This window comes from Manacus candei, unplaced genomic scaffold (genome assembly GCF_025592945.1).
Source record: "Manacus candei isolate 608988 ecotype Guabito, Panama unplaced genomic scaffold, ASM2559294v1 h1tg000040l, whole genome shotgun sequence".
In the NCBI taxonomy this organism is placed as follows: domain Eukaryota; kingdom Metazoa; phylum Chordata; class Aves; order Passeriformes; family Pipridae; genus Manacus; species Manacus candei.
The window spans coordinates 2175179-2186990 of record NW_026138088.1 but is presented as its reverse complement, the minus strand read 5'-3'; the positions used below and the strand labels follow the sequence as shown (position 1 = coordinate 2186990).

The 11812-nt window shown below is 68.1% G+C and overlaps 1 protein-coding gene across 5 annotated transcripts in view; it reads left to right on the top strand.

Annotated features, from left to right (window-relative positions):
* Positions 1-3062: 3062 nt before the first annotated feature.
* ARHGAP23 (Rho GTPase activating protein 23) overlaps positions 3063-11812 on the top strand; it is a 34980-nt gene continuing 26230 nt past the window's right edge. For 3 of the 5 annotated variants that reach the window (XR_007905741.1, XR_007905740.1, XM_051794546.1), the window contains exon 1: positions 8935-9165. Coding sequence is in view for 3 of the 5 variants with exons in the window: in XM_051794546.1 (XP_051650506.1) it covers positions 9115-9165 (51 nt within the window). In the remaining 2 variants the exon portion in view is untranslated. Of the gene's footprint in view, positions 3173-4679; positions 4818-8934; positions 9166-11812 lie in introns of those variants that run through there. The other 2 variants (XM_051794548.1, XM_051794547.1) reach the window with 2 other exon arrangements.

Here is an 11812-nt window from a genome sequence, read left to right as displayed (position 1 = left end):
GGGTGCTCCCAGTGCCCCCCAAAATTCAGGGGGAGCTGTGGGGTGGCCCCCCCTGGGGTGTTCCTGGTGCCCAGAGAGACACTGGGTGCTCCCACTGCCACAGAAAAATCAGGGGGAGCCCCGGGTGCCCCTCCCCGGGGTGTTCCTGGTGCCCAGAAAGATGCCAGGATGCTCCCAGTGCCCCAAAAGACATTGGGGTGCCCCCCTAACCCCTAGCCCCCTGTGCTCCTGGTGCCCAGAACCACATTAGTGTCCCCCTGGGTGCTCCCAGTGCCCCCCCCCCAAAAAATCAGGGGGAGCCCTGAGTGCCCACTGGGGGTGCTCCAGGTGCCCCAAAACACATCAGGGAGGGTCCCAGTGCCCGGAACCACGTTGGGGGGAGCTCTGGGTGCCCCCCCCCCCAGTGCCCAGAAAGATGTCAGGATGCTCCCACGGTGTCCCAGTGCCCAAAAAGACATGGGGGGCAGCTCTGGGTGCTCCCAGCGACCCCTAAATAATCAGGGGGAGCTCTGGGTGACCCCCCCAGGGTGCTCCCAGTGCTCCCAGTGCTCCCAGTGCCAGCATCCCCGAGGGGTGGGATGAGGCCCCAAGGGCTGGAGACGCCCAGATCCACCCCGTGTCCCCCCAAATCCCCCCCCGCGCCCCTCCCCAGCCCCTTCCCCGGCTGCGGGAGCCACGTGCGGTGCTTCCCTCCCCTCCCACCCCCCAAATCCTCCTCCGAGGCGCTTTGAACGCCCCCGAGTTTGGCAGATCAAAGGCGGCGCAGCGACAGAATGGGGCTGGGGAGGGGCTGCCAGCCCCGGGGAGCCTTCATCCCTCCTCCTCCTCTCCCTTCTCCACCCCTGCGGCGGCCGGGAGGGTTTTGGGGTCCGTCCCTCTGCTCTCGGCACGGAGAGGGGGGGCTGCCCCTGTGTGTGTGTCCCCCTGCCCGCGGGGACAGACCCCGGGTCGGGGCTCTGTGCGGGGACAAAGGGCCCTTTGACGGGGCCAGACGGACACTCCGGGCGGGATCCGACATCTGGAGCCTCCTCTCGGGTTTTTTTTTCTCGGCTGGCGGGAGCCGAAATGCTGCGGGTCCCGTCCCTCTGCCCCCCTGGGTGGGATGCTCCCACGGGTGGGATGCTCCGGTGGGAGAGAGGAGCGCGGAGGGTTTGGGGTTCTCCCAGCCCCGCCTGGGAGGAGCTGCGGGCACAGGAATGCTGCACCCCTGGGCGAGGAGGGTGCCCCCGGGGAGCCACGTGCCCGGGGGCAGGGCCGGGGCAACCCCCTCGCTGCCCCCCCCCCCCCCCAAAAAAAAACCCCATAAAAAGCCGCTTTGTCCACCCGCCTCCGAGCGGCCCTGGAAGAGCCCCAACATGGCTGCGCCGCGCTGGAGCTTATTTTTAACATCTCATTAGCATCAGAAAAGCAGCAAATTTCCCCCTCGGCCCCCGCGAGGTTTCAGAGCCCCCGGACAAAAGCCGCTTTCTTCCCGCTCCGGCTCCCCCCGCCCGCCAACCCCCCCCCCCCCGACCCCCGGGGTGCTGTTGCACCGAGGGGCCCCCGGGACCCCCGACTGCACCCCCAGTCCCGGTGGGTGCCCGGTCAGTGGGTGCAGGGAGGTGGGGGGACAGGGGGGTGTCTCCTGGTGATGCCCACCCTGTGCCAGCTCCCAGCCTGGAAGGGATCCCGGCCAAAAATACCCTTTGGGGTGTCCCGGTGCTGCTGCCTGGCCCTAAATCCCACCCTCGGGCAGCTGAGCCGCGAGGCCAGATCGATCCAGGGGTGGGGGACGGGGGGCCCGAGCCCCCCCATTTGGGGCTGGGTCTTGTTGAGGGGTTGGGGTGGGTGTTTGGCTCATCCTCATCCTCGCTCGTGCCCGTGTGTTCCCAGCTCCCTGGGAATGAGGGAGACAGAGGCACAGGCTGGGCCCAACCAAGGGAAACTGAGACACGGGCTGGAAGTGTGCAGGGAAACTGAGGCACAGCAAGAGGCCATTCCAAGGGAAACTGAGGCACAGCCAGGGGCCATTCCATGGGAAACTGAGGCATGGCACAGGGCTATTCCATGGGAAACTGAGGCATAGCCCGGGACCATTCCAAGGGAAACTGAGGCACAGCCAGGGACCATTCCAAGGGAAACTGAGGCACAGCCAGGGGCCATTCCAAGGAAGCCGAGGCCGAGTGTGGAGCCATTCCCAGGGATCCGAGGGCAGGCCCAGGGCCGGGTGCCCCTGGCCAAGGCACGCCGGGCGCTGGCAGTGCCCCAGGGGTCACCGGGCCACGCTGGGCTGGCACCAGCACTGCTCCGAGCTAATATTTATCCAGGCTGGAGGGCTTGGCTGCTGCCATGGGAAAGGCTGTGGCCGGGCCAGGGGCCACGAACCCGCTGCCTGCGGGGGGGGCAACCAGTGCCACCCACCCCCTGCCCCGGTGCCACCCTCACCCTGGGCACAGCCACTGCCCCTGGAGCCCCTGGGAGCTCTGCAGGAGCCTCGGGGAGAAGGGAGATGGGTGAGGGGATGGATGGAGGGTGAGGGGGAAGGAGGAGGGAGGGTGGGATGGAGGGTGAAGGGTGTGGATGGACAGACGGATGGGTAAAGGCTGGGGGGACAGGGGAGGGAGGGAGGGAGAGAGGGATGGAGGGATGGGGAGCTGGAGGGGCAGAGGATGTGTGGATGGGCAGGAGAAAGGAGGGATGAATGGGGATGGATGGAAAGATGGAGGAAGGATGGATGGATGGATGGATGAAGGGATGAGAAGGGGTGGAAAAACGGACGGAGGGATGGAAGGAGGATTTGGAGTGGGACTGGGTGTGAGGGGCAGGTGGGATGCAGGATGCAGGGCTGGGATGTGGGGATGGAGAGAGGGAAGGGCGGAGGGAGGATGGAGGGACGGAGGAGGAGGGGAGGAGCGGGATCGGGACGGGGGGTCCCGGCGGGGGGCGGGCGGAGGGGAGGGCGGCGGCGGGGTCCGGGTGGGGCCGGGGGGAGCCCCCTCCCGCCGCCGCCGCTCACATGACGCCGCTCCCGGGATGCGCCGGGCGGCGCCGGGCGTGGGCGGCGGCGGAGAGAGGCGGCGGCAGCAGCGGGGCCGCACCGGCTCCGCCACCGGCACCGGGACCGCCACCGGCACCGGCCCATGGCCCGCGGCCGGACCGCCGCGCCCGCGCCCTAAGCGGCCCCATGGAGCAGGTAGGAGCGGGACAGGGATCGGGATTAGCACCGGGACCGCCGCGGCGGGACGGGACGGGTCCAGCACCCGCGGGCGCGGCGCCGTTCCGGGGGTCGGAGGCTGCCGGGACTTCCCCCCCCCGGGACTTCGCCTGCTGCCGGGGGGACCCCCCTCGCCACCCCTGCGCTTCCCACCTGCTGCTCTTTGCCTTCCCGCGTCCCCACCCACCTTGCCCAGGGCCCCGCCATCATCCCCCGGCCCCTTCCAGCCTCCCACCTGCTGGCCCAGCCTCAGCTGTGCCCCATCGCAGCATCACCCATCTGGGACCCCCGGCAGCACCCACCGGCTGCCCCCAGATCGCCCACCTGGGACCCGCAGCCTCGCCCATGTGCTCCACCCAGCCCGGGTGGCCGGGGGGACGCGGTCCCTGCTCTGCCACAGGTTTCTGTCACAGCCCGGGGCGGGTCTCACCCCACCTGCTGGGAGCAGCCTGGTTTGGGGAAGGGTCTTCTGCTCGGGGAAGGGGCTGGAGCCGCCGTGGAGTGTTTGCTGTGGGCCGTGGAAAATCCTCGGGGCGCGGGGGGTTGTTTCCTGTGTCTCCCCATCCCGTTATTCACCAGCCGGCGCCGTCCTGGTCGCTGTGCCCCGGCTGGGCTGTGATGTGCCCCCCTGGTGCCCATCCGGGGCTGGGGGTGCTCTCAGTCCCCCCATTCTGTGGCTCTGCGAGGACAAGAGGGTCCCCTGGGGTGGGGGTTCTCCCCCTCTGAGCATCCCCCCCCCCCCCAGCTGAGGGGTCCAGCTCCCTCCCTGCAGCCCCTCGGGCTCTGCCTCGTGTTTCCCCCCTCCCACCCCATCCCTCCGGCTCAGCCCGGGTCTGCGCGCAGGATCTGATGCTTTGGGGGTACCCCCCCACCCCCCGACCCTCCGCGGGGCAGGGGCAGCCCTGGGGACCAGAGCAGAGCCACCACGTTGGGCACGACACGTCCCCAGCTCCCAGCGAGCTCCGGCTGCACGTTGGGGGCCGCGTGCTGCAAAATCCCCCCCCCCGAGCCGAGCCGGGAAGGGCCGTGGCCGGGAGAGGCAGCACATGGGGGGGTGGGGGGTGTCGGTCACAGCGTGGGGGGGTCACCGAGGTGGGTGAACACCCACCATCCCCATCCCCACGGGACCCCCGGGATCTCACCCCCCTCACCGGAGCGGGAAAACCACCGCGGGGGCTGCACGTGATGCGCCGACACCCTCGGGGGTCCGGCATCCCCCCTCGGGGGGCTGCGAGGGTCCAGAGACCCCCCCTCCTGCCCACCTGCTGTATCTCAGGGCTCGCTCACCCGCTGGAAAAAAAACAAATCCCCTCTCGCCCATCCAGCTGCAATGCAGAGGAGCTCCCGAGCCGCCCGCACGCCTTCCCTGCCGCCCTGATTGGCGGCGACGCCTTTGGAAGGGGCCGTGGTAATTTTAGGCCGGGAGCGGCAGCAGGTTGGCATGTGCCTGCCGGCCCCGGGCAGGGCTGGGAGGGCCCGGCGGCGCTGCCCGACCCCCCTCCCGCCCCCCTCCAGCGGCACCCGCAGCCCGCGGCAGCCCGGGGACGATGCTCGGAGCGAGGGGTCCCCAGGGCACCCCGATTCCCGGCGGGATCTCAGCCCCTCCCTGATGTGGGATGAGCACGTAAGTCCTGGTGGATCCCCCCGCAGCTCTGCCCTGCTCGGCGCTGCCCTCGCTCCCGGGGTCCCTCGGCCCAGCGCGGCGCGGATCCCCCCCGGCCGGGCTGTTGTTTATCCCGACGGACCCGCCGGCGGGCGGGGAAGGAGGGGTCGGGGCCGTAACCCTCCCGTCTCGCCGCCCGCTCAAAATGGCTTCGTGGCGCGGTGGCTGCCAGGAGGGAGCGGCTGCCCGGAGCCGGGAGGGTGCCGAGCTCCGGGGGGTGCCCCCCGTGGGACCCCCACCCCGGCGGGGCACCCTCGGCACCCCCGTGGGCAGCGCTCCGGCCTCGGGCAGCGTTGGCCTCGCGGTGCAGCCGCCGTGCCCTGCCCCGGCCACGCTGCCCACCCCTCCCTCCCTCCCTCCCTCCCCCCCCGGCACGGCTCCGGCGCCCCACTTTTGCTTTTCTTCGTTTTAATTCCCGGGATTAGGTTAAAACCCATCTTCCAGGCCGGATTCCCCCCCTCGCTCCCTTTGTCTGCGGCGGCTCCGCAGGGAGCGGCAGCCCCCGGGGCGGGCGGGGGGCGGCTGCTCCCCCCAGATCCGCGGCTCCGGCTGCCGGGATTTGGGATGGGAGGGGGGTTGTGGTGTGGTGGATCTGCTCTGCTGAGCCGGGCGGGGTGGGCAGCGAGGGAGGCGCGGCTGCCTGGGCGGCGGGAGGGTGTTTTTTCGGGTGGATGGTCCCGGAATGGGGTGTGGGTGAGCGGCGGTGGCAGCTCCGGGCTCGGGGACGCCCCGGCGGGTGTGTGCTGTCCCTCCCTGCGCGTGGGGACGAGGAGTGGGGCGTCCCCGGGGGGGGGCTGTGATGGGATCTTGATGCTGGGGTGGGGCTGGGGGAGACAAAGAGGGTTGGGAGTGGGGAGGGAGCATCGGCTGGCTGGGGGCATGGTGGCATCCAGCTCCATGGGAACCCCTGTGGGGAAGCTGCCCAGGAGCTGGGATGGGGGTTGGGGGTCCCCATTGAGCCCCCCCAGCTGTGCATCCCAGGATGGGGCTCATCCCTTCCTGGGATCCTTCTCCCTGGCCTCCTGTGAGGGTCCATCCCTGTCTGTGCCCCACACAGGGCAGGGTGTTGGGGCCACCGGGGCCTGTTCGGGTCGTGTCACCTCCCTGGTTTTGTCACCTCCCCGGGGAGGGTGGCACTGGGGACACCACGAGGGGACTCAGGAGTCCTGGCATCCAAGGCCAGGTCCTGCCATCAGTGGCTCTTCTCCACCAGGCTCCTGCCAGGCCCAGGGGCTGCCGGGGGGCTACAGGCAGGACGTGGCCACGTGTCCCCTCGTGGGGGACAAAGCAGGAGGGACCCCCAGCAGTGGTGCTGCCCGGGGGAGAGCAGGAGCTGGGGGAGGTCTCTGCTCCTTCCCAAGGACTGTCTGCTGGGAAAGGATGGATGTTGGATGTTGGATTGGCCCTCAGTGCCAAACCCAGCTGGAAGGAACGATTCCTGGGAAGTGCCTCTGGAGAGAGGCCGGGATGGGCAGTGCTGCGTGGCCGGGCAGGCAGAGGGCAGCCGTCCGGCGCATCCCAGCTGGCACATCCTGGGGACCTGGAGCTCCTCCGCTCCCCCACGGGCAGGAGGTGGCCCTTGCAGGGGGGCTGGGGACAGAGGGGACCCACCGTGGGGCCTGGGGGTGCTGAGTGTGGGCGGAGGGTGCTGGAGTTGGGGTGAGGGCGTCCAACTGCGTCACCGCGGGGAGGAAACGTCCCGTCACTCCCATCCGACTGTTCGTTCCCTCCAGCTGCTGGGACAGGTCCCAAGGCCGGGCAGGGGACAGGGGTGGTGGCAGCGATCCCGTGGGTCCCCCTCGGGTGCTGGCACACAAACGTTTCCAGAGGGCAGATCCCTCCATCCCACCCCTTGGATGCTGGGGGTGCTGTGCCCCAGGGTGATGGGTGCTGTGGCCCAGGGTGCTGGGTGCTTTACCCCAGGGTGCTGGGTGCTGTGCCCCAGGGTGTTGGGTGCTGTGCCCCAGGGTGTTGGGTGCTGTGCCCCAGGGTGGCTGTTCTGCCCCCATCCCCATCCCTGTCCTCATCCCCGGTTGTCCCCTGCCCATCCTTGTCCTGGTTTCTGGATGTCCTTTGCCTGGCCTGGTCCCTGCGTTTCCCCGTCCATTGCTGTCTGTCCCCTACCCATCCCTGAACGCCCCTTGCCCGCTCCTGTTCCTGGGTGTCCCCTGCCCATCCCGCTCTGGGATGGCAAACTGTGGGAGCTGCCATCCAGGCAGGACATTCCCGTGAGCGGGATCCAGCCCCCTGCGGCCTCTTTCCAGCCCCGAATTCCCGGTACTTCCGCAGCAGCCGCCTGCAGCTCGGTCATTTATTTGTTCTGGTGGTGCCGAGGTTTCTCCGGGCGCCCGAGGAAGTCGTTGTTGACACAGACTTTCTTAATTGTGTCACGGAAAACTCTGCGCTTGGCAGCTGGGGTGTCCCGGGCCGGCATTCCCGGGAAACGCAGAGTGGCACGGGCTGGCACCCCTGGGGCTGGGGGGGGGCAAACCTGGGGGTGCAGACAGGGAAACAGCTGCCCAGGAGGGACTCAGAGAGTGAGTCGGGGCTGGCACTGGCACTGGGACGTCACGTGGATGTGCCGGAGCCCTTGGCACGATCCCAGCTGCGCCGTGTCCCTGGTGTCACCCGGCATGAGCGGAATGCTGAGTTCCCCTGGCATCCTCCGTGTGCCCTGGGGGTGCTCTGAGGGTTTATTCCAGCCCTCACCGTGCATCCCTTTGCCCCACACGCCGTGGTCACCTTCTGCCACCAAAGAGCCTTTGAGGAGCTGTTGGCACTCCGAGATTTGGGTGTGGGAATTAATTTTCTCCGCGGTTGCTCAGGGGTGGTTTTGGGAGGCTCCGCTGCATCCAAGTGGCCTGAGCCAGGCCAGTCCCTGCAGGCTGTCCCCATCCCAGCTATCCCCATCCTGGCTGTCCCCATCCTGGCTGTCCCTGTCCTGGCTGTCCCCATCCCTCTGTCTGCCAGCCCACGCTCTGTCCGTCCATCCTGCTGTTTCCCGTCCTTGCCGTTTCCTTTCCCTGGGGGTCTGTGTCAGCCTTTGTCCCTCTGTCAGCCCCAACCCCGGGTGTTTCCGTCCCCACCTCTGCCCGGGCCAGTCCCTGTCACTCGTGTCCCTCTGTCCTGGCATTTCCTGGCTGGTTGTCCTTCTGTGCATCGCCCGGCCTTGGCCTCGCCCTGCCAGTGCCTGTCCAGCTGTCCTTGTCCTGCTGTCCTGTCATCCCTCTGTCCACTCCCTCTGTGCCCGTCCTGGTCAGTTCTGCTCGTGGTCCCTGTCCCTCTGTCCTGGCTTAAACTGTCCTGGGTGTCCCCTGCCCATCCCTGGATGTCCCGTGTTCATCCCTGTCCTGGTTTTTGGATGTCCCTTGCCTGATCCTGGTCCCTGGGTGTTCCTTGCCCATCCCAGGGTGTGCCATCCCCATCCTTGTCCTGCTCACTGGGTGTCCCCTGTCCATCCTGGTCCCTGAATGTCCCGTGCCTGGTCCTGGTCCCTGAGTGTTCTATCCCTGTCCCAGTCCCTGGGTGTCCCTCACCTGGCCCTTTTTCTGTGCGTTTCCTGCCCATCCCTGTCCCTGGATGTCCCTTGCCTGGCCCTGTTCCGGGGTATCCCCTTCTCATTCCCGGGTGTCCCATCCTGGTCCCTGAACACCCCTTGCCTGGCTCTTTTCCCAGGTGTCCTCAGCCCATCCCCGGGTGTCCCACTCCTGTCCCCGTCCCTCTGTGTCCCACCCCGGTCCTTGGGCGTCCCACACCCATTCCCGCGTGTCCCACCCCGGTCCCTGGATGTCCCTTCCCTTGTCCCGTTCCTGGGAGTCCCCAGCCCATCCCGGTCGCGGTGTCCCCCGCCCGTGCCTGCTCTGGTTGTCGCGGTGCCAGCTCGGTGCCGGTCCGCGCTGTCCCGGTGCCGGTTCCCGTCGCCGCCGCCCCGGTGCCGGTGCCGGTGCCCGCGGCCGGTCCCTCCCGCCGGGCGGGCCGTTCCGCAGCCGCCCCGCGCCCCGCCCGCCGCCGCGGGCGCCCGGAGGAGGCGGAGCCGCGACCGGGGCCGGGGCCGCCGCCGGCCCAGCCCGAGCCGAGCCCAGTAGAGCCGAGCCCAAGCCGGACCGCACCGCGCGGGGCCGGGCCGGGCCGAACGCGGCGGGGCCGGACCGAGCGGGGCCGGACCGCAGAGCATCCCCCCGCACCGGGGCTGCGCCGAGCCGAGCCGAGCCGTGCGGAGCCGGGCCGGGCCGAGCCGAGCCCGCCCGCCCGCGCCCCGATGAATGGGATCGCCTTCTGCCTGGTCGGGATCCCGCCGCCCGCCCCCGCGGTGAGCGGCACTGGGAGCACTGGGGGGACTGGGGAGGCGGGGGGGGCTCACGGGAGCGGGGACTGGGAGGAATGGGGAGCGGCTCCCGGGGATGCTGGGGGGATTGGGGAGGCTGTAGGCTCGGGAATTAGGGGCTGGGAGGGAATGGGAGATACTGGGTGTAGGTTTGGGAGAGTAGGGATTTAGGGAAGCGGGCGATGCTGGGGAGGATGTGGAGCAGGGACTGGGAGTGCTGGGTAAGGCGCCGAGGTCGGGCAGTGGGGCTGGGGGTTGGGTGATACCCCTGGGGGTGAGACTGGCTCTGGGGCAGACCAGTGCCCTGGAACTGGGCTGTGGGTCAGGGCCAGCGGGACCGGGGGGGTCCAGTCACCCACACGATGCCACAGGCGATGGTGGCCACGGTGGCCTGTCCCCAGTGCCCAGCCACGGTGGCGTCGTTGTGGGCTGGAGGGGCTGTGGCGCCTGGATCTGGCCTTGGAGCTGAGGGGGAGAGCCCAGGGCTGGGCTGCCCCTTCCCAGGACGAGACCCACAAACACCCACACGTCTCCTCCGAAACTCCCGGCTGGGCTCTCTCCCTGTGACTCCGGCCGATCCATCCCTTCCAGCTCCTGGCACTGGGCAGGCAGCAACTCCCCAACGTGCCAAACAGCCCCTCGGGGTCAAATCTAGCCCCCCTGGCATTTGCTGACCCGTGGCGTGGGCACTGGCATCGCCTGGCGCCGCTGGACCGGGGGGCACCGGGGCGATTCCCATCTCCCCATCTCCCCGTGGTGCCAAGGAAGGCCGGCCCAGCCGCTGGCTAAATCCCCATTTCCTGCCCGTTTTATGCCAAATCCCAGCAAACCCTTGGGGTGGGGATGGGGACGGCACCGGCGGGACCTGGGGCGGGGGGTCCGGTGGCCGGAGGGGGCCGGTGGTAACGCCCGGGCGGGGATGCGGCCGCGGTGAGGGACTGGCACAGCGCCTGCTAATTTGAGCAGAGGTTGCACGTCCTCGCCCCAGAGCTGAATTTGGCCTCTGTTCCTCAGTTCCTGGTTTTTTGAACTCGGCTTCCTCGGCCCCGGCCATGGGGCTAATAACCGGCCTCAAAGGATTAATTGGGGTGTGCGAAATGGCTCAGAGATGAGGAGCTGCTCGTCGAGCGGCTGAGCATTAATCATGGTTTCTCCTCGGATTCCTCCCTGCTTACTCCGTACCGCTGAGCGCTGGCTCTTGGGTTTTTTTTGGGGGGGAAGGTTGAGCCTCGAAATCTCCTTTTTTTGTGGCGTTTTGGGGGCGAAATGTGCCCTCCTGGGCGGGCGGCACCTGGAGCGAGACCCGAGTCGCTGGTTGAACTTGGGGTGCTGGGTGACTTGGGGTGCTGAGTGACTCGGAGGGGGGTTATTTGACCCCCACATCTGGGGAGGACGGTGCTTTGCAGTCCTCCAGCGAGGATTTAGTGCTGTGTAAGCAGAAATCCTGCCCAACGGCCGCCCCTGGGGCTGCGTGGCAGGGGCTGCGTCCCACCGTCCCCAAACCTTCCTCCGGTGCCTTCTGCCCTCACCCCCTCGTGTCTCCTTGCCCCTGTCCCCCCATTTACTGGCTCTGCTCGACAAATTGAGTTTCTTAACGCCTTTTTTTTTTTTTTTTTTCTCCTTTCTTTCTGAACCCTGAACTTGAAAGACAGGAAAAGCCTGTGCTCGGGGCTGCTGCCGCAATCCCGCCTCGCCAGCGCGAAACCTGGCACCGGCGCCGGGCTGGGGCACGCAGCTGATGCCACCCCGGGGTCCCTCTGCCCACCTGGGGGGTTTTGGGGGAGTTTTGGAGGGGGTTTTGGAGCACTCCAACCTCTGTGGTTTAACCTTGACCCGTGTCATGTGCCCGGCACCTCTGGCACCCGTCACTCGCGCCGCGGGGGGACTGATGGGTGATGTGTGATCCTAAACCCCCCCCGGGGCTGGCAGCGCTGCCTGGCACCATCATCCAGTGTCAGCTGCCAAGGAACCACTGCTGGGCGTTATTTAGGGCTTGGGGACCGTGGGTTTGGGGACCACGGGCCGGGGGGACAGCTCTGGGTTGGGGTCAGAGTGTGGGTGCTGCTGGGGTGCAGGGGGGTGCAGCAGGAGCAGCTCCTGGGGTGCTCTGAGACAGAGCCAGGGGCCCTCCCCGAGTTCATACAGAGCCACTCACTGGGAGAAAACATGGAGGGATGAGCGGGGGGGTCATGCTGGGAAGCTGCCGAGCCCCGGGATGGCCTTTTTATTCTCATTAAAGAGGAAAAAAAAAAGGATTAGGTTTCAAGTCGGTGCCGTCCCATTAATAAACCAAGTTTGTCTTCAGCAGGCAGCAAGACCTGATTTAAAAAGGAGTGGAGATAGATGACCTATTTTAAGCTCTCAAGTTGGAAAATATCGACCTGGCCACCCGTGGCCTGCGAGCGGCGGGGCCGGGCCGTGGCAGCCGCGCCGTGCCAGCGCCTCCCGCTCCCAAAACCCGGCTTTCCAGGAGCCAGCCCCGGGTTGGGAAGCAGGGTGGCTGCCCCGAACCTGCCGCCGACCTCCTGCCCACGGCCCTGACTCCTGCTTCTCCCCAGGAGTTCATTAAGCCTTCCCTAATTGCCCGTGCCACGCCGGGCACACCTTCGTGTTGCAAGACCCGCCGTCCAAC